The sequence below is a fragment of the Lepeophtheirus salmonis genome, chromosome 6, assembly GCF_016086655.4.
Source record: "Lepeophtheirus salmonis chromosome 6, UVic_Lsal_1.4, whole genome shotgun sequence".
Classification (NCBI taxonomy): domain Eukaryota; kingdom Metazoa; phylum Arthropoda; class Copepoda; order Siphonostomatoida; family Caligidae; genus Lepeophtheirus; species Lepeophtheirus salmonis.
The window spans coordinates 29,229,314-29,256,802 of record NC_052136.2 but is presented as its reverse complement, the minus strand read 5'-3'; the positions used below and the strand labels follow the sequence as shown (position 1 = coordinate 29,256,802).

General features: G+C 31.8%; 1 protein-coding gene across 1 annotated transcript; it reads right to left on the bottom strand.

Moving 5' to 3' along the window:
* Positions 1 to 84: 84 nt before the first annotated feature.
* Positions 85 to 26,703, bottom strand: LOC121119428 (beta-1,3-N-acetylglucosaminyltransferase manic fringe). The gene is made up of 7 exons (XM_040714090.2): positions 25,992 to 26,703; positions 16,920 to 17,071; positions 14,569 to 14,716; positions 13,213 to 13,298; positions 5,921 to 5,991; positions 4,158 to 4,338; positions 85 to 1,420 (listed from the first exon to the last, which is right to left on the bottom strand). Exons 1-7 carry the CDS (start codon positions 26,580 to 26,582, stop codon positions 1,357 to 1,359), a joined length of 1,293 nt encoding a protein of 430 aa, XP_040570024.1. The 5' UTR covers positions 26,583 to 26,703; the 3' UTR covers positions 85 to 1,356.
* Positions 26,704 to 27,489: the final 786 nt, after the last annotated feature.

The following is a 27,489-nucleotide window of genomic DNA, read 5'->3' as shown; positions in this document are numbered from 1 at the left end:
GGGATGTAAGGGATGTAGCCCCCCTCCCACATATCTAAAATTCAAAAATTTCATTTTTCAATTTTTCTTTTCCAAAAAATTTCCTTTTTTGTGGACAGCTGTGAATTTTTGGAATGTTTTTTAAATAAGTATAATTTTTAATTTCCAAAATACAAGAAACCCCGACCCCCCTATTTATAATCTTGCGGGACTTGTCTGCAGATCCAAGGGGCTAGCATTGCTATAAAACTCACTGCCATCCTTTTTTGTGTGTTGAGTTGGGTTGTTTTAATCGATAATTATTTTCTAAAAACATGAAATGCAATGTGATGCCAGTGAGTAATTTAAATTTTTCGAAAGAAATTTTACTTCTTCTTTGCAGGACGATTATAGGGGGTGGGCTGTAGTCCCCCCCAAGGATTTTTTACTAGAATCTTTCTTGCCCAGGAGGAAAAAATTTTATGCCAAAGGAAGGGTAACTTTTTTTTCAAAAAACCAACCCCCCAAAAAAAAAAAAAATATCTATATATAATCTTGAGAACGCCCTTGCTTATTGTTTAAAATTTGAGATCTTTTCAGGTCTGTACAGTAGTTAATTATTATTCAATAACCTTAACTAATTAGCTTAGCTAATTGGAATTCAACCAATCGACTTTGAGAACTTTGATAAGGTGGAAAAAACAGAAATATTGACAGCTGACAGCCAAATAAAGTGTACATTTTTTGTGTTAATGAGATAACACCGTGTCCTTGCTTCTGAGTTTTAATTTATTTGAAATATTTGTAGTTACTTCTTTCATAAAACATAGATGTACACTGCATTTGGTTATCAGCTGTCAATTTTTCTGCTTCGTTTCCCTTAATTAGTGTTCTGAACGATGATTGGTTGAATTCCAATTAACTCTTGTTAGGGTATGAACAATTCCTAACAACTATTGAATAACAATTAATTCCATATGTGGGAAGAATTGACCAATTACTACCAACCTGTGTCTTTTTTTTTTGGTTCCTTTTTTATGGAAAGATTGCAAAATACTTTAAAGGTAACGAATGTTCTCCAATCATTGCTTCCAAATTTTATACTATCTGCAGTAACTTCATTGACAACACAAAAATGTACACTATATTTTGTTGTCTGCTATCGATTTTTCTGCCTCTTTTAGCCATTATCAGTGTTGTTTCTAACGTGGATGGGTTGAATTAGCTCTGGTTAAGCAGTTTTGAACAATTCTCAACCATTAATGAATTTATTATTCCGTAGTTGGGAAGAAATGTCTCAATAACAACATATTTTGGGGTTATTTTCGGTTTCTGTTGGATGGAAAGGCTGTGAGAATTAATAAAGGTAAATTCGCGGAGGTGCTCGAAAGATAAACTTCATCGTATCTCTGTCTTTGGACAGTAGATTGCGTCATATAATCGGCAATGGAGTGAATAGAATCTATATAAAAAAACATCAAAAAATTAAATATCAATTTGAAATTGTAATAAATCGTTATTTTTGTGGCTTTTTTTTACTACGTTCCCCGTCTATTAATTAAGAGAGATTATTACAGATTTTTCTAAATCTATTTTTTTTTCCTACTTTTTAAAGCGGGAGAGAATTTTAACGAAGTCAAATTAAAAAATATATAATCTTCAAGCAATGACATAGAAGTATTCAAAGATTGTCGTAAGTATGTATGTAATTCTTTTTGGTTGTAAGGGGGAAAAAAGTGCTTTAAGGTGGTTGGTTCTCTCAATAATAAAAAAGATTAGTGTAGAAGAATCTATCTTACATATTTTTTATCTGATCGCTCTGTTTTGAGGAAGCGAGAAAGAAACTGATTCGATAGCAATAGCTAGTGTTGTTTGAGTCTTTGAACTGGTACTTAACACCGTTGCTCCTTCGGACTGTCTGTACTATATATTATTAATACAAAAATTAGAAATACGGTTGAGTAAAGTTCTCAAAACCCGAGCTTTATAAGTTTTAGGACTGAAATGAAGGGGTAAATTGTACCGGATTGAGACTGAACTGGACAGGCTTTGAGTCTTCACTCTTAAATATGGACCGGCATAACACAAACAAGAGGGAATGGGCTTACAAAAAAATATATATTATCCACTCAATGGGGTGACAGTCTGTAGCTTGGGACATAAAAGGAATATTTTACTGTGCCCTCTAAATGTGTAACAAATATCTCTATTATATGTTAAGTAATATTAGCATTGAGGGAGTTGTATTATTTTGTCGCAAGAAGGCGCCATTCCTTGCTGTTTAGTTTTCAAACTAATATAAGTAAACAACGCTCATGCTGGTTTTAGGAGGCCCATTAGTATCATTTGTCCTGCCCTACCAACTGATTATTAATTTATAGCTCCACAAGTATTAGACTTTTCATAAATTAATATTTTTTTCTATAAAAAAAGGGTCATTTGCAAAACTCTACTGGTTCTATAGGTTCATGAAACGGTTCTTTTATCTCACCAGCCTCGGTTCTAAGAGTAGGTGTACTCTGAGCCCCACACACTTCAATTTTCTCCAAATAGTCATTATCATTGGAGTAGGAAATTATTATTTTTTAGGGTCTACTAATTTTCCTTGAAATTTTGGAACCACGATTTTCTTTATAATTATTTTTATTTAGACAAAGAAATCTTTCGATTTATTGAACCATGACTAAGAACTATTGATATCATCGGGTTAAAATTCAAATTATCACCAATGGAACTGCCAGTACAATACATAACAAACTAATGGGATTTGTATTTGTTTCCTTCTTCTCATGCCTGCTTGCAGCTGAAATAATAAAACGTCATGAAAGGTAAGCTGATCTCCTCCCAAACATTCTTCCAGTAGTCAGGATTACTACGTTGATTTTGGTTTTATGGATTACTGGGCAATTGAAATGGGTGCTACTCGAGAGGGTGCGCTTGAACATGCCTTTTCGAGATTTAATGTATCCCCTAAATATCCCCCTCCTCCCCCATAACATCTTATTTTAAATGTAATTACACTAGGGTTGGTTTTAGAGTGTGTGAGGCATCGAGCAAAGATAAAGGTGAAGATCCCTTTATCTTTCTTTTTTCAATTTGAATTTAATTTCAAATTTGTTTTTGTTTTTGTTTTTAGAAAAGAGATTTATAACCTTTTTTTATTGCTTTCATAGAACCGACATAGAAGTGAAATCTTTCAACATGTAGATAAGGGGGCATAGCATATAGAATGCTCAACATTATTTGTCTTTCAGATGGATGAGAGAACAGATCTTCTCAATTTACGGCAACTACTTGTCTCTTTTTGGGGGTAACATTTTTGCCCGAGCCTGAATTTGATGAAATAACTTATAGAAAAAAAAAATTCGTTAAAAAAATGTTTTTTGCCATACACACACTCGACGTTAAAAATAAGTCCTCAACTCATATTTCATAATATAGACTTCTAGGAAATATGAGTTGACCTAAACACCTACCAGAATTATTAATCTGACTGCATTATTTGATAGATCAAAAGTGATAGTACGGATTGGAGAAATACAAACATATAACGAACAAACTAGATGGGATAGGACCAACATTTTCTATTATTTAAAAGGTTCTTTTAATGCAATTAAATTATTCATAATGATATCCGCCTCTCTTGGTAACCTTGGCCACATTGGTTCCAGAAGCTTCGGAAGGGCTGGGCGATCTTTTGTGGATACAGCTTTTTCATTATACTATTTCTGGTTTTGCACTTTTAATTTTCATTCCTTGGATGGATGGAGTAGGCCAAGGAAGAAATTAAACCTTCAAACGAGATATTGCACATGCCCACAAGACCAAAAAAGGGCAGGATGTATTGTCTAGAAAATGTGCCCACTTTTGGAGCCCGGATTTTTTGCCTGCAAACAGACCAGACCTGAAACCATGTAATTTCTGTCTGTCAGGGAGGGTCAAGCATGATGGCTGTGCCAAGTATCATTCGTCTGTGGAGGATGTGTCTGCACGAGGTCGCCCAGCCCTGACAAAGCTTCTGGCAGGGTGTGGCCGAAGGTATCAAGAGGTGGATTTCATTATAAATCATTGAATGTCATCAAATATAGCTTTCCAATAATAAGCAAATTATGATTCTACCCTAGAAAGAGACCCACGGGGACGTCCCCCCCTCCCAAAGAAAGATGAAGAAGATGTTTTAGAATGTAAGGAATTTATACCTAGTGGGGTCGATATCCTCCGAAAAGGGTCCACGGATATTGATAACATTTTCAACCCCATTGTAATTAATGTAGGAAACACTAATTTGATTTGGAAGACTCTCCTCCTTAATACTTTTCATGGATTCCAAATGAGAATGAAACTCTGGTACAACGGTCAGACGGTCTCCAAGCAAATGCTCTAAAAAGATAAAAAAAAAAAAAAATCCAGATTAAAACTATTTTTGTACATTAGGTCCTTTTTTTGTTAACTTTTTTCAAACATCAATTACCAATATGTCATCTTTAGGTCACACATCACGGTTAGAGATAGGACAAGTCTATTTGACGGATCTGAAGTACCCGAGTACGGTATAAGAAGACTTGTATTGTTGGAAATGATCAGAAATCCGAACTGGCTTCGCAAGGGCGACCAAAGGAGTATATACGTATATATATATATATTTTTTTTTTTTTTTTAAGGGGGGCTTGTTTAAAAAAAAATAATAATTCAAAAACCCACAGCTATTCACAAAAAATTAAATTTTTTGAAAAAAAATCCCATATTAAATTTCTAGTCAAAGGGAACAAATTCTTCTTATTTTTGATGGGAGGGGGCTACAGCCCCTCCAGCCCACCCCCTGCTTCTATTACTTTAAATTTTACGGACCTTTCAAAAAATCAGAGGGACTTTCCGGATCTTAAAAAGCTTTTAGTATTACTTAATAAAGATGAGACGGGTTTTAGGTTCCAGATATGAATATTTCGGGCCTAAAAAGCGAATTTGGTCTTTTTACGGTTATTCTCAATTAGATAGACACGGAAACGAGTTTTAAGTTCTACTATATACCCGAAATCCATCCCTAATAGACATTAAATAGATATTTTCTAAAGTCAACCAATGTAGTTTCAAAGAGAAATACGTACAGAAATTGTAATGAATCGCGTATAGCGCGCATCTATATTTGATATTTCAAAATATTAACATATAAGTAACATAAAATATAATATAAGTCCCAAAATGTCCTTAAAATAATCTCTCTTTTTGTTAATATTTTTTATAGGTCATAAAAATGTCTATCAAAAGGATTTTTGCAAAATATAGAATGTTCCCTTTTTTTAAATCTCAATGAACAAAATAAATAAACTTTGATTGAGCTGTGCGACCCAAAGAAGATATAATAGAACTTTCTATAAATGATTTTCTTGAAGACAATATTTCTCCACTAGTCGCAATCAAATTTCGAAAAAATATACAGGATTATCAGGGACATATATATATATATATTTTTTTTTTTTTTTTTTGAGGGGGGGGGGCTTGGTTTGTGGAATTTTTATGATATTAAATCCAATTTAAAAAAAATTAAATTAAATTTTTTGAAAAAAAATTTCAAAATATAAATTTTTTGAATTTCAAAAATCCACAACTGTTTACAAAAAAAATAAATTTATTGGAGCAAAAGTTTCAAAATTAAATTTCAAATATTAAATTTTTCGGAAAAAAAAATCAAAAATCCACACTTTTTCAGAAAAAATTAAATTTTTAATATTTAAATTTTTGGAGAAAAATTTCAAAAATCGATAGCCAATGACAGAAAATTTAATTTATTTGAAAAAGATTGGAGACAATTTCCAAAAATTTATATCTATTCATGGAAAAAAACATTTTTTTGGAAAAATGAATTGAAAAAATGAATAAAATGCCAAATATTAATTATTTTTGAAGAACGCCTGTTAATGTTCACATTATCATTTCGAATAAAATAATTCTTTTATTATCTTACCCACGATATAGCCAAAGGTAACGTCATCAGGGAACCAAAACTTGTCTCCTGTCTCTATAAACTTTCCGCCACTGAAACATAGATAAATAGATAAATTTATAATAATAGTTTTTTGATAACTAGTTCAGCTTTTTTTTGTTATATATACATTTTTTTTAATGAGACCTCCCTCTTAGCATTTCTTTTCATCGATTAATGTATTTGTTCTGTTTTTTAAGTGGAATTCCAAGACGCTTGAAAGTTTTTATTATTTTTTTAGAAGTTGCCTTTGATGAAGTTAGAAAATATTCAATGTTATGTATTTTAAAATATTATTATTAGTCTATTTTTAACAACATTTGTGGCCTGTCAGCATAAAATCCAATCAGAATCAGTTTATCTCAAAATTGAGTGTGGTTCACATAAATACTATCTTCGACGTTTTAATTATAGTTCATTTATATCACCCACCGTTTTCGACTTCTTTTCCTCTAAGCGTTAAAACAAAATATGAACTTGACAGCGTCTGAGATTTTTTTAAATTGCTACCAGAGCTGTGGACTCAGTGAAATTTCAGGGTGAGTCCAAGTCCGACTTGAACACCTAGACTGATTCTTGAGTACAACATGAAATGAAGGACAGAGTCCCCAGTTCCATTTGAAATTCAAGATGAATAAACTGAAAAGTTCCTCACTTGGATTGATATATTTATACCAGGGATACCAGTACACTTTTCAACAAAACCCTAGACGCATGGCTAAAAGAAATACAAGGTTATACAATAACTGTTAGCAAGAGTAGCTATATATCGCCTTCCTTGACTCTTACAGTTAGAATACTGCTGTTATATTCTATGACGTAAAAACTATCTTTCTTGCCCAGCAGTCGGTAGGGTATATCAAATTGAAAATTCTGAAAATCCCTATTACATAATGGGATAACCTTGTATTTATATATACCTTGCCCCAGACGTAGTAGCTATTTAAAACCCAAGATTAAAATAAAAATAAAAACCTAGGCTGCAAGAATATTCATATAATGATTTATAATCTTATCTTTATTCAATAGATGTATTCTATATACATATTTGCAAGTGGTCGGCAGCAAATATACGGTGAAGCTTTTTAGATTCCCAAGAGAATTTTCTGAATGTTAGAGTGTAAGTAAAAGGAACTAATGGAATGATAAATGGCACTGAAATGCTGGAGTTATTATTCCATATTTATCACAATTATGTTAAAATTTTCCTCTAAGGTAAACTTCATTAATATTTTTATGGTTGCTTTGATCATTCGGATCAATTTCTGACAATTAGGCTGACTCACTCAACTTCAGAATAATTTCCGCTTATATGTCCTTGAGCTATAAGAAGTGGGATTTTTGTAGATTTACTTCTTACCACGGCTGCTTGCAGCTGATCCGATAAAAACAGCAAAGCTTCTCTCCTCCTTAACATTTTTATAATATGGCATGAGTAAAATAAAAATATATATTATCCGCCAGGTGGTGATGAGTCTGTAGCTTGTTGATTAAAAAATGATGAGCACTCAGAAGAATGTTGATAACGCCCTCTATGTGAGAAACATACGTATTTATTATTTTTTATTAAATAATATTATCGTTAAGGAAGTTGCTTTGCTTTGCCGCAAGACGGCGCCACTATCTATCCCAAAGCAATGTAAGTAAATAACGCCGATTATCTATTGGGAGGATTACCGTGCTGATTTTAGGCTTCTTGTATTTTTACATACCGACAGGTAATATTTAATGCAACTCTAGTACCGACATTTTCGTAGAAAATATATTTTTTTCATGACATTTTTAGCTTTGGTGATCCCTAAATGATACACAAATCTTTAGGGCTCCATGGCGCATCTGTTGGACATCCCTACATTATTTTAATTGTATTTAGTTGATAGGAGTCGATGGTTCTGCTCAACCCCCCTCCCTTTTATATCAGTATTGAGTATTACTCGCAGCCTTCCCTACTAATAATTATTGATTATTTCTTTTTTAACAATATTTGCAATTGAGCTCAAAAATCCTGATACAAGATGAAACATTTCCTTTTAAAAGTTTTAAATATAAGCAGCCTATGTTTTACTTCTATTTTTTTTTGTTCGTAGGAGTGTAATTTTTTTTTTTTTTTTTTTTTTTTTTGCAAATAATGACTAATTAAAGACCTTAATTTCCAAGTGATTACCTTTCAAAATACATACTCTAAATAACCCAAAATAAAAATATCATTTAATTAAAAGAATGATATGACCAATTCCTGATCCTTCAAGGTTAAAATACCTATTTATAAATGAATTTTATATTAATTGCAGGTATATAATGATTAATAATATATGGTTGGATGTACTTCATTTTGTACTTTTTCGTATTTCATAACCTTTCTCTAAAAAGAAATGTAAAAAAGTCCCAAAATCAGTTGATACCCGTTAGTAAATTATTTTCAACTACGGAATTATAATTTTTGACTAATTGTTGTGAATTTTTCACAGCTTTTATATAAGATCTCATTCAAATTCAACTAATCAATGTTCATAACACTACTAATAAGAAGAAAATAAACAGCTGACCCCTAAATAAATGATCTAGTTAATGGGTAAGGCCAGAGCATATGTTAATTTCATAATTTAACGTAATTATTCCCAACCAGAGCAACGCGGAGCACAAGGAATACGTGAATTTATCAAGGTCACCAATACATGACTTTTCTATAAAAATCGTTATCAAAAATTATAAGAAATTTTCTTTTCTATAAAATTCATAATAAAATAAGTCCTGGGCCAAAAATTAAAGGCTCCCTCAAATGAATAAGTCTAGAGAATTTTCATTGATGAGAATGTTAGAAATGACCTAATACATTTTAAGCTGAGGCCCCCTTTATAAGAAATATTTATACTATGTAAGTGGAGACTGAAAGCAATCTTAAATTCTCCACTTTCCTGCGGAACCCTCCCTGTTGAAACTAAGGGTACTAATCTGCGTATAAGGGAGCTGCAACTCTGTTTGTATCTATTATGAAGTCCTTGGCCCAAATTGTCTAGCAACACTCCTTGTTTTAAGTGTATGTTATCAAACTGAGCCTGTATAAAAAAGAATCGAGATCGATAAAGCTGAACCGACACTGAAACTGTTGAAATAAAAGAACTGAGACTAGGACAGATAAAACCGTTGAATTGAACCGGGCACAACCTTGGTTGTATTAATATACTAAATTAAATTGCCAAGATCCAGGCTCAATTTTGATAAAAATCATTCTAGCTTGCTTTGGTGTTGACGGATCACATTTATACTACCCCACGCAATTGATAATAAGTAGAGTTATTATAAGGAAATGGTAGTATAGAAGTGATGGCTCATTTGTTAAGTAGATGATGCCTCGTGTTTGGAGGAATGACATTATCTGTATTTATTGATATATCAAATATATTTATTTGAGACATGCAAACCTTGTTTGTTTTTTTAAAGAATTAAATGTGTTCCTTTTATCTCCATAACTACTGCCAGATACTAATACGTCATTCAATGCTAATGTTGTTTATGCAGAAGAGAATGTAAGAAAATAAAAATCCCTGATAAGGCGAAGAGACTTGTCATGGAAACAAAGCATCATGTTATATCCATTAGGGTACAAGCGAAATAATTTTTTTTGGGTCAAATACCTTTAATAATTTAGAATGTTTTGGAGAATGTTGTAAATTGTAAGCTTTTTGTAATGTAAAAAAAAAAAAAACTCCGAATATCGACATGGTAACCCTGATAATTTGCTTGGTTTTGAAATATATTTTTTTTTAAATTTCAAAAAATCCACAGCTATTCATAAACAATTAAGATTTTCAAAAATCTATAGCTACATATAATCAAAATATTAAATGCTTTTAAAAGTTTTATTCATCAAATATTTTTTTTTAAAGAAAGGGTAAGGGGACGTTGCTGTGACATTATGCTTCTGCAGCATAAATAGTATCTATCGAGTGACATTCTTGAATGCCCCCCCCAAGTTTTGAAACTATAACTAAGTCCTCGATTCGTGGTGTTAAAAACTCTATTCCTATTATATATATATATATATTAATTGAAGGGATATTCATCTTAAGGGGACATGGGCCCCTGCACCCTAGTACCCTCGTAGTTACACCAAGGTTTATATAGATTAATTAATCAATCAAAATTGACCTTTTTATTTTTGAATTGTAGATATGATATAAAATACTAGAAAAAAAGATTATCTTCCAAATAATATCCTGTATTTGAAAGATTTGTTATTGACTAGACACATTTTGTAGAAATTTTAGCCAAAATAATATATTAAATAATTAATCTTTTTATTGCTGCAATGTTTTAATTCAATTGTTATGAACTTGAATATTTACTTATTCAGTACTTCAACGTCGAAATATGGCTTTGAATTGTAACTACACTCAATAAACTCGATTTTTTTTACAGAAGGCTCCGATGCCCAAACTTTACCTTAATTAAGGTTTATGATCATTTTTCTTTTAAAAGATTCAATGACAATTATACATGTAATCAATTTTTAGGAAAAACAGTCTATTAAGGGTATTTTTGTTTGATTATTCTTGTTTACATGGCTTTCAATTCTCACACAGTTTGCATGAGACTCCAGCCTTTTAGATGAATCCCCCAATGTTATGGATTATCAATCAAAACAGTTCAAAATATCATATCTAGGTCTACAATGTTTAAATGGTACATTTCCTCTTAAAAGAAACAGTTGGTAGTAAACCAATTCAGGGAGTTCTATTTAGATTCAAGGAAGTCGATTGACGTCATTTTGTTTTTCCACTTGAGTCGAAGATCCTTCTTCGTATATATGTTCTGTACAAGTTGTGATGTCTGTACGAGTTGCAACTTGTATAATTAAATTGTACAAGTTACATATTTTTCTTCATAAATTACATTATTTAATAGCAACAATGGTCATTCTAATTGCCAGCTATTAATTAATACTATCATTTCATTTTGATCAATTAAAATTACATGGTTATTATGTATTTATGAATAATGTAACTATGGGCATTTGAACTTTATAATACGCCATAGAATACTACTTATATTTTAATAATTTGTATTACAATAGTCAAAAATTACACCATTAATATATTGATAATTGATGAACTATTCCATTATTGCATTATCCTCCTTATCCCAAGAACTATAAATCCTCCATTTCAAAATATTCATCCCATTTTCTGATTACAACTTGTACAATTTGTTTATACAAGTTACAACTTTTACAAAACCGCATCTTGTCTATAAAATATACACTTATAGTTGTTTGTGTATAATTTGTATTAATATTCATTTTTCATTGGCATTTGTTTGGAAATAAATATATTCTACGGTATCCATTGTAAATAATGAGTATTTTCCAATCCAATTTTTGATGACATTCGTAGTTTGACATTTAAAAAATGTTAAACACAACATATTGGGGGCCTATTTTACGGTGATATATTATTGTAATATAACTCCCCAAGAAATCCTCACTTTTAGTCTATATTTTTCATCTGCACACTCACAACTAACTACTCAATACGATGAAAATTATATTGATTTATTTGACGTGAAAGAATAACAACAAGAGTTTGAGAAAAAAATAATACCATGTTGGGATGACTGATGAGTACTTCTTTAGTCTTAAGAGTACAAAATTAATTTTAACAAACTCTTGTTATACGCACACGCCTGCAATATTTCATTAATACGACTACATTGATATTTCTTAGATCAAAATATATTTATAATATACATCATGGAGCACTAAATACAGTGCACCCGGTAAATTGTTGTCATATATCCTTAGATTCAAGCTTAATAGAAATACAAGGTTAGACCATTCGGGCTTGCTAGAATTTTCAATATGATGTATCGTACCGACTGCTGGGCAAGATAGGCAGATTTTGACAAAACAAGCGGACCACTCATATTCTATGACGTCACTATTGGTAGATTTTTCAATTTAAAATATCGTACCGGCTGTTGGGCAAAAAAAACCGATTTTAAGAAAATGCAATTACTCAAAACACTATGACGTCTATTTTAAAAAGTGTGGTGAAAGTTGAACATTTGTCGTACAAGTGTTATGGGATATTCTTTTATATTTATTAACCTTGCTTACATTCAGACAAACAGAAAGACAAACTACTCGTTTTTAGCATAAATATAATAAAAGAAAAAATGAACTATTTGGGAAAAGGAAAAAATGTCGGCTTTATTCCAGGTATCTAGAGTTACATGGCCAATTCATCCCAACTATGGAATGCTTAAAAGCACCTAATTTCCATTCCACCAATCAACGTTTAGAAAATAGTTTTGGAAAAAAGAATCCGAAACATGGACAACAAAATATGTTGTATATTTTTGTGTATGCAATCTAACGCCGTGTTGAAAGAACGGTTAAAAAATGATAAAATACAGATGGCGTCACGATTAAAAATCTTAAACCAAACTGAATTCCAAACTTGAGATCCCTGTGTCGAAGTTTTTAAACACCCTGCTCTGGTGTCAATATTTGAGAGCACAGCTAAAATAATCAGGGCGTCCGAAAAAAAAGCAATAATTACTTTTTACCAATAAATTTAATATTTTAAATATAATTCAAATTTTCAAATTTTTTCCAAAAAATTTTATTTAATTTTTCAATTTTTTCTTCCCAAAATTTAATCATCTGTAAATAGCTATAGATTTATCAATTTTTTTTTTCAAAAAATATAATATTTTAAATTTGTTTCAATGAATTTAATATTATCAAATTAATTTTTGAAATTTTTTTGTTAATAGCTGTAAATAAATGAATTTCTTCTTCAAAAAATGTATTATTTGAAATTTTATATTTGAATTTTTCGTGAATAGCTACGGATTTTTAGAAATTTTTTTACAAAATATTTTACACTTTTCATGAATAACTGTAAATTTTTTAATGTAATATTTGAGATTTAATTTTTGAATTTTTTTTCCAAAAAAGTAAAATTTGAAATTCAATCTTTGAAATCTTTGTCAAAAAAAGTAATATTTGAAATCTAATTTTTGAAATTTTTTTCTAACAAAGTTAACATTTTATAAATAACTGCAGATTTCGAATTTTTTTTCTAAAAAATTCAATCTTTTATAAATAACTATAGATTTGTAAATAGGCGTGGATTTTGATTTTTTTTTTCCAAAAAAATTTAAATTTGAAATTCTAAGACCCCCTACCCCAATATAACCCTCTGGACGGCCCTGACAATGTACATGTATGTATGCTTCACATAACTAATTAATTAATTATTTGTACTTACGATGCATACGGAGCCATTTTTAGAACCATTGTTCGAGTCACGCAAAATCCTGCTCCTCCTGTGGCAAACCAAAAGTGTGATGTGTTCTACAAAAAAATATATAGTTATAGTATTAGTAAATACTTCTCATCATTATATTGATATAATTAGGTGTAATTCCATAATATTTTTTTCCATCTCTCTCTCCTTCATTCCCCTAAGTACTAAGTACTGACCAAAACAATAATTATAAATGCTATTTTTTTTAATATGACAAGTCAAAAAAGAAAACTCTAAATTTTTTCCATCAATTATTTGATGGCTTTTTTATCAGGTGAGAGAATGATTTGACATTTTGCTTTTATATAGATATATATTATAGAAGGCTACATACATAGCTATTATTAATTTCTACTATTCCTTCTTTGTAGTTTTAGCCGACATCAATGTGGAATGTAAGTTCACACGTTCAAGGATTGGGTATCTACTAGTGTTGAGGTTCGGTCCGATTTTTAATGGAATGGATTAATACCGGGTGTTCCATTGAAATCGTTCCACATACTAATTCAATCATTAGTGATGTTTGAGTGATTGAAATTAATTTATATTTCGATATATTAAAGCCTAATTAGTTAGTGACAAAACATAACAAAATTGAGTTCTCTAGCTTACGTTCAAGTCGAGAAAATGACACTTGAACAATATCGACTAATTTCCATTCGCGCACTCCAAGACGTTGGCGTATACAGGACCACCGTCTATGCCGTCAGCAAGTGCGAAACGTTGGAGAGGAAGAAGGGGTCTGTAAAAAAAGGCCACAATGGATCCAGAGGATTTAAAGAACACAGCCCAGACCCATTTCTTCAAGTCCATGAGGACCCATGTAAGAGATCTAGGATTTTTCACACTAGACTGTCAAGAGATTAGTTGATGGGTGGAAAAAGCCTTGTGAAACTTTTTTTTGACGTTTTTGTCCCCTCCCCTACAGAGCTTATGACAAACCTCATGAGTACGCCTTTTGTTGTATGTTAATTACTAAACTACTGCTTGTTGAAGTTCGAAATTCAAAGTTTTCAGATTTTAATGGACAACTCGATAGAGTATAATTAAACAGACTATTTTATGAAGTATATTGATATTTTATTCCAATTTTTAAATTGAAAAATAATTTAATTTAGACTTTCAAAATGTTAAGGCTGGATTTGGGAGATTATTCTGACAATAATTCGACTCAATTATTATTTATTCTTAACTTGAATAAGATTTGTGAGTGTGCTCCGATTTTTGGTCACTTGAATTCTCTCACCCTGACTTTTTCCAAAATGATATATGTATATACCCAGCTACTCTTATAATGATCAAAAAACTTCAACTTACATCCGGATTATTTGGATCAGAGACTTCAAGAGGTTTAGCAGTTGAGGGTTTACCCAAATACTGAGGGAAATCCGCCGGATACTGTGATAAGACTTGAGCTAATCTTCGTACATGAACGTAGTTATCGTCATCAAAATGACACCACCATCTAATAATGAAACAAAAAGACTCAAATTAAGAAAATATTTGCGTAGTAGGTAAGTAGTTCATAGTAATTGGAATGAAATAGTTGTGTTAGTTAAAATTCACATTCCATATCAAATATGATGCATAAATATTATTTACCAAAAAAATAAATGGTTCTCAATTAACTTTTGATAGCAATAATCAGGGGCGTAGGAAGTGTTTTTATAATGGGGATGTCTAAACAGTAATACCTTGTGATACGAATTCCCCAACATACGAGGGAAGTGCAAGAATTGCCATTGAAATAATAGTCTTTAGGGGACGTGCTTGAACCAGGGCTACCAATGATTAGAGTTTCCCCTCATATATTGGGGTTTGCAGTATCATTTTGGGTTATTGGGTTTTATTTTGGATAATGCATTGAATCTTGGGATTCAGTATGTAATTAGCTAATAGAAAACAATTATTACATATACTATTTTATTACAATTCCAGGCCAACCATTATTATTTACCCATTTTAACACACTAACTGTTGAAGTCCATGGAAGGCTCCAGGGTAATTAGTAAAGAAGTTTATTAACTATTAATTGAAACCCAAAAGAACATGTTTTAGTCAATGTATCCACTCTCAGAATTAAGGGTCAGCTCCAAGTGATGATGACCTGCTACAGCAGACCCTCTTTATGCACTCGACGCTCATGGAGGCCCAGGCCTTTTTGATGGAGGTCTTCAGGGAGCGGTTGCTGTTGTGGCGCCTCCTGAAGGGATTGGACTAAACGTGCACCTAAATGAAGTAGTCTATGAGGTTGAGGTATGGGCTCTACGGTGGTCAGAAGTCCTTTGCCCAAAAGTGCATGTTGGCCTGAAGCCACACTTGGGTTTACTTTGTGGCATGGACAGTCATCTTGTTGGAACACGCAGCGAGAATTACCAACGATGGATTTAATGCATGGGAGAACTTTGGTGTACAGAATTTTGACGTTCATATCAGCCTTTATACTAAAAGGAACCCCAAGGGATGAATCGCCTTCCCGTTGGATTCAACCGGGCCTAATATTATAACTGAAGAAGGGTGTTTGGCGGTGGAAACATATCAGTGCTCCTCACCTACATTCCCAAATGTCACTACTCGATCAATCTGCCTGTTGAAAACAGGGTCAAAAGTAAAGGTCTTATCATCAGAAAAGACTTTTCTCTTCTGGTCTGTCAACAAAGACCACAGAATACATTGCCGAGACTTTCCTGTATATATTACATTTAATTATTTGATTGAAACTTTTTTCAAACGTGTATAATTTAAAAAACATTGTAGCATTCAATGATAGTGACAATAGTGAGGCTATGGCCACAGTGCAGCATCAAGTTTCAAACATTTAGTGTTTAAACTACTGTTATTATAAAACATTTGCACATGTTGCTAAATTGCTCTATGGAGTAGATACATAAAATTTATCATCGACTGTATAATATGTACTTGCTAAATATATTATGTTAAAAAAACCAGAAAAAAAATTACAGGGGAAGGGGCGAAATTCAATTTTAGCCTTGATTCTCGAATAAAGTTTAAGTTTCAATTGTGAAAAATGAGTCTGAACAATAACAGTCCTGAATTACTAGCATCCAAGATATTTCTGAAACCTGATGCATCAAGGGAAAACATGGATCCGTTTTGGACACTGCGCTCAAAGATGAATGCCATTCTTGCCTTCAATCTATTGATGCAAATTTTGAAATTGTTCCCTGTGTATTTCTCTTAATTTTGAATACTACCTCAAAATCGATTATTTGTAGTATTTACCCATACATTTTTAAAGTATTAAACTGCATGTACTTAATTATATAGAGCTTAAGACTGATTGGTGGAAATTGCCATACTTTTTTCAACTACCCCCATTGCGCTGAGTGTTTCAGTATCCCAATTTTTCTGGTCAGTATGTCTTTGATTTTGATAAGAATGTTTTTTTAACACTTTTACCCCTCAAAATATGTTTTTATCCAATATTTCGAAGAATGGTTGACAAGTTTCATTGATTTTTTTCGCAGTAATGTGCATAATATTATAATGTTTTATGTAGCTTTAGTTTTTTTGCTGTAGGAGAAAAAGTCTCTCATACTTTAAAAAAATACACTCTGACTGTTACCCTGGGGTACAACAAATTATATTATATAGATATTCAGACCACCATGGATCCTACGCCACTTATCACAACTATGACTTCTCACCTTTTTTGAGATTTGAGAAAGTAGTCAAACTCCACTCCCATTTTACAGGCTAAAGCCGTTCTGGAATGCGCGGAAGAGCAGTTTGTTTGCACCATATGTCCACCACTTCGCTCAAACATCTCTGGATCATCTGTGTCCGTGAAGAACCATGTCTGTAAAAAATATAAATATAAATTAATATAGGAAAGTTTGTCTGGATGTTTGTCGACGCCTCATTTTTGAGTGTGTGTCTTAGAATGACGTGACTACAGTATCTTAGAAATAACAATGTAGGAAGGAGCGTGTGTAGCTAGAGCTGTGCGCGTCATATTAAAAATAAAGAAGGGGATTACATTACATATATTAATAAAGTAAAATGTGTCTTTCTGTCTGTTTGTTGACGCCTCATTTTGAAATGTGTACTTTATATCTTAGAGCGGTGTAGATACTTAAACCATGTAATTTTAGGTAAATATAGCTCCTTTGAAGTCATTTTTTTCACTTGAGTAATATGTCCACATATATGAAAATAATACTATAATGGCTTTATGTAGTTGTTATCGAAATATATTTTGTTTATTTTGACTTTCTAAAGTTCCTTTCACTCTTCTCTCATTCTTGAGGAGAGAACATATTATTGGTATAAACAATAATGTGTAACCACGAATTTCATCTATGAATATATAGTCGTTTATATGTATAATTTATACAGTTACAGGTCTGAATTTGTATTTAGATATTTAAATACAAGGAAATTGGTCGTCATTCTTCAGGAATAATTACATTCAACAGTATCCATGATAGGTCAAGAGTTATTTGTGGAAGACCAATCTTTGCTGAAATTAGTGGTTTGACATTTTGAGAAATGAGAAAATGATAGAACATATTAAAAACAATATTTTGTTCCTTTATTTAACTCTTATTTGTTACTAGCAGTAGTACATACTTAGCATTGCCCAATGTAATTATGGGTAGGCTAAAAGATAAATTTTTCTTTAATACTATAGAAGATAACTCCTCAACAAATCCTTGATGTTACTCTCCGTTCCTCATGAACACACTCACACGTAGCTACTCACTCAATACTTAGACTTTCTCCCCTTAAGAATAATATAATGAAAAACAGCTCGACAAAATAATAATAATAATATAATTGCATATTGCATGAGTCAGGGAGTACTACTATAGTTCTTTGACAAACCTCATCTAAAGTCGTATTCATTTTTTTAAATTTTGCAAAAAGTACTTCCCTTTTTTTTTTTAGAATATGAGTTAAACTAAACGCCTGCAATATTTAATTCATTTTATATAGTGCGCCTTTTTTATTCTTTATACTGTATTGGTGTATGATATAGATCATGGAGCATCCAGTAATTTGTTTTCATAAATACAGATATTCAGACATATATACATTATTTTTTACTGGCTAGATGGTTAGTAAGTTGAATCAATGTTGCTTCTTAATGAATTTTGTACGACAATTAGCAGTATTCTTTTGCTTTTTTTTTTTTTTTTTTGCAAGAGAACAGATGTTTCACTCAATTGAGTCAAATTGTATCAACTCACTGAATACTCTGATCACGTAATAAAATGCCCTAATTCCCTTATCCGAACATCCTTTCAGATTGAAGGAAACAAGGGTCGCTGTTATTATTAGTACACAGGATTGAAACATTTCTTATTAATAAATATTGTACACACTTTAAAAAAAAAAAAAAATCACTCATGTGGGAAAAAGAAAAATGCTGTCTTTATTTAAGAGGTCTAGAGTTTCATGGTTGATCTAAGAAATAACAATTTAGCACATGTCAATTTCAGAATTATATTTTGATCTTGATTATGGGTCAAAGTGGCGATAACATAAATCGTGTGACTGTTTTTTATTCCCTAAGGGATTATGTTAAGAGGGATTACAAATATTTGATACAAATGGAATCGCCATAGCTCATGGACAACGCGCCTGGGAGGAATTATTCTCTAGAACTCAATGTGTGTAGGTTCACGCAATGGTGATTCCTAGAGAAAGAACTTTATGTATATGGACTTCACATATATGTTCGATACAAAAAAAACAAAAAACAATATAGAATGTATGTGTATATATGTGTTTTATCTTGGTGCATCATATTTAAAGGAATAACAGTCAAAATTATCGGGTTTAAAAAAAAAAAAAAATTATGCTTGTGCCTAATTATTCCCATATATTTATAAAATGAACTTATTCAATTTCAGTATATGATGAATAGGAGTAACAAAGGTGGCGAAATACTTTTTTGCTATTGTCGAAGAAATAACGCCGAACAATGCCGGTTACTCCTGTATGTATCAAATATGTACATATGCAAGCAAATTAGTTTTAAAATCATAAAATGCATCTTTTTGTTGTATAGTTTACGATCATTATAATAGCCCTGAGGTGAAATTTGAAACATTATTTGTGAGAAATTATTGTTTTTTTGATTAAATATATTATATAATTCAATTATATTTAGTAGGCCAATTAAGTCAGTTACAACTGATTGATTTGAAATTTTTTTTTCATGAATAATCAATGCATGGCTACATAGATTGGATACAATAAAATTAAGTTATTGATTGCATTCCACAATGACTCATTGAATTCATGGGTTCCTTTAAATCTATACATGTAATATACGTCAACGCAAAAACAAGCTAGAATGATTGATCTCAAAAGTGAATGTGTATTTATTCTTGGACAAATATTAGTCAGTTTCTACGACAAATGATTCGTATTCAGCGTTTGTGTGTCCCAAAAGTTACATTTAAATTAGCCAACATTTATAGATGGTTGAAGCTATAATGATAGCCCAAATTCACCGCCTCAATGACAAAATGAGATACTTTATATAAAATGGGCAATATTAGGATCAATATAAGTCTCTTGAATAAGACACATTTATCTCTCTGAACATCCAGGCACATCCGCAGGATTTTTTTGGTTATTTTCCCCACAACGAATGACCTTTTTCTTAGAAAAGAAATTCGAATTTTTTTTCCATAGAAGTGACTTTTCTAAAATTTCTCCATTCTACAGCAGGAGAGGCTATACCCCTCCTCAAATTAAGGTATTTTGGTATTTTTGCTAGAAAATTTAATATTTGAATTTTGTTTCAAAACTATTCTAATTTTTTTAGAATAGCAGTAGATTTTGAATTTTTTTTCCAAAAGAATGTAATACGGGAAATTTAATTTTCGAATAAAAAAAAACAACACACAATAATTAGGGTTTCATATTATGTGTGTATCACAACGATACATTCTCAGTTATATCTTCTAACCATGTACAAACGGTCGTACATATTATAACCTAAAAAATATATATATTTACCCATATAAGCCTTATGGTTAGTTCGTACAAAAAGGTAGAAAAAACAAATAGAATTTCAAATATTTCTGCTCCATTTATGGTACTAGATACATAGTTAGGACTACGGGTTGACTCAATAAAAGAATAGTTTGTTCTGCTTGATTAATTGAAGCAGTAAATTCTTCAATATCAATGCAGAAAATGACAGTAATGACCAATTTATGAAGGCAATGAATGACATATCTCACATAATACATATGTTGTCAGATAGAATGATTAATTGTATTTGACAATAGCAACACGGTCAATTTATGGATTTGCTACAACAATATTCGTTTGATATAGGTATCAAGGGATGTAATGAAGATACCGAGGGGTTCATTGAAATATGAACAATTACTAATTTAATAATTAGTGAAAATGGAGTGATTGAAATTAATTCATACTTCAATATATTAAAGCATAATCAATTAGGTACAAAACAAAGTAAACCGTGAGCTCTTTAGCTTACGTACAAGTTGAGAAAATGACAATACACGTGTTCGACGAATTTCCATTTACGCACTCCAAGCAGTTGGGCGTCTCCAGGACTCCGTCAGAAAGTCAGAAACGTTGAAGAGGAAGAAGGACTCTATCAAAAAGGCAAAACTTGATCGGCAGGGGTCAAAGAAAACAGCCCAGGCCAATCCCCTCAAGTCCACACAACCATAAAAAGGGTTGCTGCAATAATAGAGCATAGTGCTATCATGGTCCTGATCCAGGACCAAGAACTGGAGTTCAGTCTGTTTTATTTCATTCCAATTTTGAGTCCTTAAAAAAGAAAAACTCGATCCTTTGAAAAGTCAATGAGATTTGTCTCCCTTATGCGTTAATATTGTTCAGTTGGACCGATCCAATACTAGACTAGACCGACACAACACTAATATAGCATACTTTAGTCATTATATGTTTCTTGTTTAAACTATACTATTAAATTCTCAACATATGTGGCCCGTCAATATAGAAGATAGTGGATTACATTTGTATTCTGCAACGAATGGTTGTAAATATATATTTATATACAAAAAAATTACCATAATAACTAGAGTTAAAATTCTTGAGTATCTTAACTCACCGGGACAACAATATATTGCTTACCGGCCTCGGTTCTTGTGCTTTTGTTCCCATATAGGATATATATATAAAGAAAATACAATATATATTATAAAAAATAAATTAGTTTATTCAATAAATCAATTTTCTGAGTTGTTTTTTCCTGCAACTGTAGCGTTTTTCAATGATTTTGTACGTCGCCAGATTGATACAGTTGTATCTGAGTTCCAAATTGATAAGGGCTTATTATGGATCTGGAAAAGTGGGTTGAGGCACCAGACGTTATAAATAAAAGAGGAAAGGGGTGGGTAGATTATAGATCCAGGTCTGTCACTGAGTTTGTCGGTCCCCTGTTATATGATAACTATAATATTTCTTTAGCCACGGTTTCCCAAATTTTACTATGCTAAGGCCCCCTTCACTAATACATTTTTAACTGAGACCCCTTTATACGAAACATGTGTACTATGAATATGCAGACTGAAAGAAATATGCAATCCTCCATCTTTTTGCGATCGGTTCACGGCCCCCACTTTAAAAACCAATGTATTAAGCTACCTTAGTTTTAGGGGGCCAACTGGAACTTGGGACACTATGCACTCTTCGTGTAAGGAAGCTATGACCCTGTTTGTATCTAATATCCTTTCTTAGAGCTGAATTTTCAAGCGAAGCCCCTTGTTTTAAGTGCCTGTATAAAAAAGAACTGAGACCTATAAAGCTGAACCGAAACCATTGAAATGAAAGAACCGAGACTGAGACCGATTGCACCTGCTGAACCTGAACCGGGCACAATCTTGATCATTAGGCTAAAAGCTTCATGTTTGAGATCGGGTGTGTCCGATTTCAGTTATTTAGTATGGAGAACACTAATGCAGAACTCTACTATATATCGCTTCTTAACCCTTTTTCCGGAACAAATTAGCGTCGAGTTCCGGGGTGCTACCGTATGTAAATAAAATAATTACAGAGTTATAATCAAATGGTATGTGAAGTCCAATAGGAAACATTAATTTCCTTCAATTAAATTCCTATTAACGAGGAGGATTTTTGTTTAAAAAATAAATTGACAAATATTGCGATAATAGTTAGAAGTCAATAATAAGAATTTATATTTATTTATTTACAAAAATGTAATAAATCCAAGAAAAAAAAAAAAAAAAATACAGGGGAAAAATGTTCAAAAAATTAAGGATGGGTTCAAGTCATCATCATTATAGGGCATTTCCCCCTTAAATTGACTTACTTTGATTATAATTGATAAAGGTACATATAATTACTTATAGAAATGCAGGTCACAAATGGTATCCTTGGGAAATGAAACACAACGAATACTAGAAATGTATTTTGTGGTACCCCTGAGGAAGCTATAAGTACATAATATCTTCCTTTCCTTTTTATTTAAAATATGCAGATGTGCAATATAATTGATTAATACAATTAACCAATTATAATGAAGTAAAGTCAATTTGATTGTTTGTCTAAAAAAAAATTGACTCCTACCATCATGAGTCATAGCCTAACCTTATACTTCCTATATAGAGAGTGATTAATCCAAATGTCATATAAATTGGAATGAAATAAGATGATTTGCTGGACAAATTAGTCAATGAAGATAGCCTTTTTCATTTAATTTAAACTTTTAACCTCGCTACTCTTGAATTGTAGTTATTGAAACATAATTTTGTATCTATAGTAAAACTTGGGGTTGTGTCAGTCCTTAGTATGGGTCTTAAAATAGGCCCCATCCTATCCAGTCCCGTCTAGTTCCTGTTATCATTCTTTAAAGCGCCCTCTACCAGGCATCAGTTTCACTAACACTAAAGTAAAGTATTTAGGTATACCATTTAAAAAACAGTATATACTTTAAAAATCTTTAAAAAGGCGTGAATATTTTGCCATTATTTATATTATAAGTCAAATTTTGACTGTATGTATAAATGTCTAAAAATATGAAAAACAGTCACCGGGTTTATAGCATGGTCTATATCATAAAAATATTTTTAATCTAAGAAATAACAATATAGTCTTATTAATGAAATATTGGAGGCATGTGTATGTATAACATAAGCTTTATTTCTGTTTGTTTTTGTTATTGGCTTCCAATGAATATCCTCATTCATATGTATTTTCAGTATACTATGTTAAGATTTGAACTAAATATATAAGTTGGTATGTAAAAATGAATTCTGTTTGTTTTATTAGTGAGCCCTCTAAGGACTAAAGTACTCATCAGCCATCCCAAAATAATAATTTTTTTCTACAAATTTTGTTATTATTCTTTGATTCTCGAGAAGAGACCACATATGAATTGATATATGTATTGAATGTGGACATAAAAAACTGAGAGTAACACCAAGGATTGGTTAGGGAGTTATATTCTATATTATTAAAGCAAAATTTGTCTTATTGCCGACGCCAAATTACTCCAGGCAATGTAGGGTACTACCAATAGGTCTTAGTAATTATAGTCTAAGCTAAGCCGATCAACACTATGGAAGATTGATGATGTCATTTAATGAAGATTGCTTTATGATGACGTCATTAATCAAAGGTTATGGGACGGTTTTTCCCTCTGATTTGGTTGTTTCCTTAAAATGAAGGATCAGACGTAATGTTTTGTCATTATGATTAAAGTAAAAGGTTAACTTTTGTATTTGTATGTCAAAAAAGGGACCCACAAATAAAAGAACAGAAACCTTTATTGTCCAGATCAAAAATCCATATCTCTTAAATCTAATTATATTGGATATCAGACCCTAATATGCCTAATTACATCATTATACATTCTTTATAGTATAGTGTAGACGATAAATTAACTATTAAAATTTATAAGGATAAGATATTTACCTAATCCATACAAAACAAAATTAAATATACAAATTTTGTCCATTGCATTGGCTTTTTTAATGCTGTTAATTTAATACTATTGTTTAATTCACATATCCCTGTTTATTATTGACATCAAGTTGTATTCAATACAGGTGTATAGTCTACTTTTCATTTGTAAAACCATTTGATATAGCAATTCGAGCCCCCAACATGCCATCGTTTTTAAATTATGGTGCAATTTGAATCTATCTATTAAAACACTATCTATATAATATATTTTTGTAGTTGTTAAAATACATTTATATTGATCAAATCTAGACTAAAACTCTATAGGATGGTTCATTGAAATCTGTTCACTTACTAGTTCAATAATTAATCAAGGCTGAGGGATTGAAATTAATTCATATTTAGACATATTAAAGCATAGTCAACTAGTTACATAACAAAACCAATTAGAGCTCTCTAGCTTAGGTATAAGTCAAGGGAATGCCCCTTGAACGCGATCCATGCATTTCCTTTTGCGGATTCCCGTCCACTGTCTACGCCGTCAGCAATTCCCAAACGTTGGAAAGGAAGAAGGGCTCTGTAAAGAAAGACAAACTGGATCTAGAGGAGTTAAAGAAAATATCCCAGGCCAATACTCTCAGCCCATGAGGGCCCATACAAGAGATCTCGGGATTTCCCACCAGACTTCCAGAAAACTATCGAAAAAGTGAATGGAAAGGCCTTGTGAGGATAGAAAGGCCACACCTCCAATAAAAGGAACCCATCTTCTCCCTTGCAATACTCTTTTGAGTTCTTTTGAAATCTTTTTTGACACTTTTGGCCCCCTACAGCCATAATGCCAAGCCCCTCGACTACACATTAGGGTGCAAGTCTATGGGAAGGTCTTCAGTGTCCGTCATTCAAACACAGAGGCCTTCTAAGCCACAGTCAGTCAGTACAGGGGCGCCATAACAGAGGATTACATCTGCAGTGGGTGTCAGGCCTTCCACCACCACCTGAAAACAAATCATTTCCGCTAAGGGTGGCTATATTGGTGGTTAAGAGAGCACATATATTCATAGTATTAATTTTGTTGAAATTCTATTGTTAATTAATAAATTATATGTGGTTGAACTTTAATATTTAAAGTATTCAGATTTTAATGGACCACTGTGTAGGTCATATTCCAACGACTCAGAACTTGTCTCGTACTTAAAAGTTAAGAATTGAGTATATTTAAATAAAAATAACAATCATTATCTACATTTTTGTCTTGGATATATTTTTATAGTATTCTTCAAAGTAGGTTTTATAGAGAACAGACTCAATTCAAGGTGTGAATAAGTAGAAATGTTTATAAATAATTAAGGGTTAATTGTGCCTTCATTACTTTTGATTTGTGAAGACTTATTTGTACATCAAAAGACTGAAGCATCAAATGAATAACTGTGGTCTTGAAATGAAGTTAAAAGAATTCTCAGGACTTTAACTGGTTAGCTTGGACTGAAGTGGACAATAGACAATATATTTTGTTTCTTAAATGTGCTTAAATTTAAGAAACAAATTACAACATTTTTTAATTGCAGCTTCACTGTTTTTTTGCCGCTTTGTAGTTAAATATATTTTTTGTTTAAAAAGGCAGCTGTATAAATTTTCCTTACGTCATGCTTTGAGAAGAGGCATGAAACAATACAATCGTATTTCATATCAGTAATTCAATCAGGAGTGCAAATGTTGACTTTGCCTCTATCTTTTCCCAGTTAACTTCCGGCCGCTATTTTATACATAGGTGGCAACAGTATGTATTTTTTTAAATTCTGCAACTACATAATGTCATAGTTTTAATGATCTGTTCTTACCTGCTCCTTGACAAGAGGGACCCATGTTTCGAGTAGAAGGATCAACCGAGGGAAATGATATCTTTTTGTTGTTTTAACACTGATGTATAAATCCCGGAGTAGCGACTCTGCCTCTGGTCCAAGCTTTCGCGGGCTTCTCTTCCAACTCTGTCCTAAACTACGAAATCGTAAAGGCCCAAAATTAGGCTCATTTTCTGTTGGTTGTGAGGATGGAAGCAGGCCTTGTGAGGAAGACGAGGAGTACATTTGAAAGAGGAAAGGAAGACAGAGACCAAAGAGGAAGCAAAGGAGGCCTAATCCTCCAAGGAAAATGATGATCTTTTTTCGGCTTTTGAGAAATCGTGGCATGATTATGGGATCACTACATCGTTCGATGTCTCTGGAATTGATTGAGTTCTCACTTCCATTGTTATTAAGTGCAGCAGTATTGCTGGGAACGTTAGGGTTATGATGGATTTGGATAGAGTTTTTGGCCGTCTCTCGGTATATATTCACATTTTTACTTCGCTCTTCGATATAGTTGTTATTATTATTGAGGGTTTTTTTGTCCAAATTGAGCTTACTTATCTCAATTTTTTCACAAGATGTCATGTTCACACTAATTAGAAAAAAACTAGATAGGAAATGAACTAACTAACTACGAATACTAAGAGATCCTTGGGTTAAACAATTACATATCCGTGTTCTTTTAGACTCGTCGTGCAACTAACTGGCGGAATATACGTACATTTTATTTTTTCATCATGATAAACTACTGAGCCCTCCTCACCTTAATTGTGTCGTCTCTAAGTAGTTAAGTTTTCGTTTTTTTCTTCTTTTTTTCGTTCGTTCTTATCTATTTATTATTTTTCTTATTATTTTTGGATAAATGACATAAAATGAAGCGGGCATTTTTTGTTTTGTTTTAATGAGGACAACATATTTCTTGAGTTTTGGTATTTTCTCTGTGTCGTTTTATGATTATTTTTATTTTAATTGGAAGAAGCAGTTCGTTTAATAATTAATTAGTAATTATTATTATTTCTCTGCATTTATGAGCAAATTAATATGAATTTAATTTGCGATATTTCACAAGAGGTTTTTTTTTTTTCTAGTACCCTGTTCCTTCATCTTTTTTTTACCACCGCTATTAATTATTCACAAACGTACAAAAATATACAATATATTTCGCTGTCAGATGTCAATGTAATAATCCCACAGTTGAGAAAAAATTTAGAATTGCTAGACGTGTTAGAACTTGATGTAGTTATGTTCCAAACTAATGAATCTTATTGTAAATTTATTTATCAATGACGTATGTACTTACCATGTTCTTTCAACTGTTCAACATAAACACTTTCAAGAGACAAGATAGCTGAAGTTTAAAAAAAGGAGGTGTGTGGTTAGAACATATTATTTTATATTACATACTGGCTATCATTTATAATTATTTTATTTTTTATATTATTCAATCCTAGTTATGAGTGAAAAATAGCTATGAATATAGCTAAGACTGAAG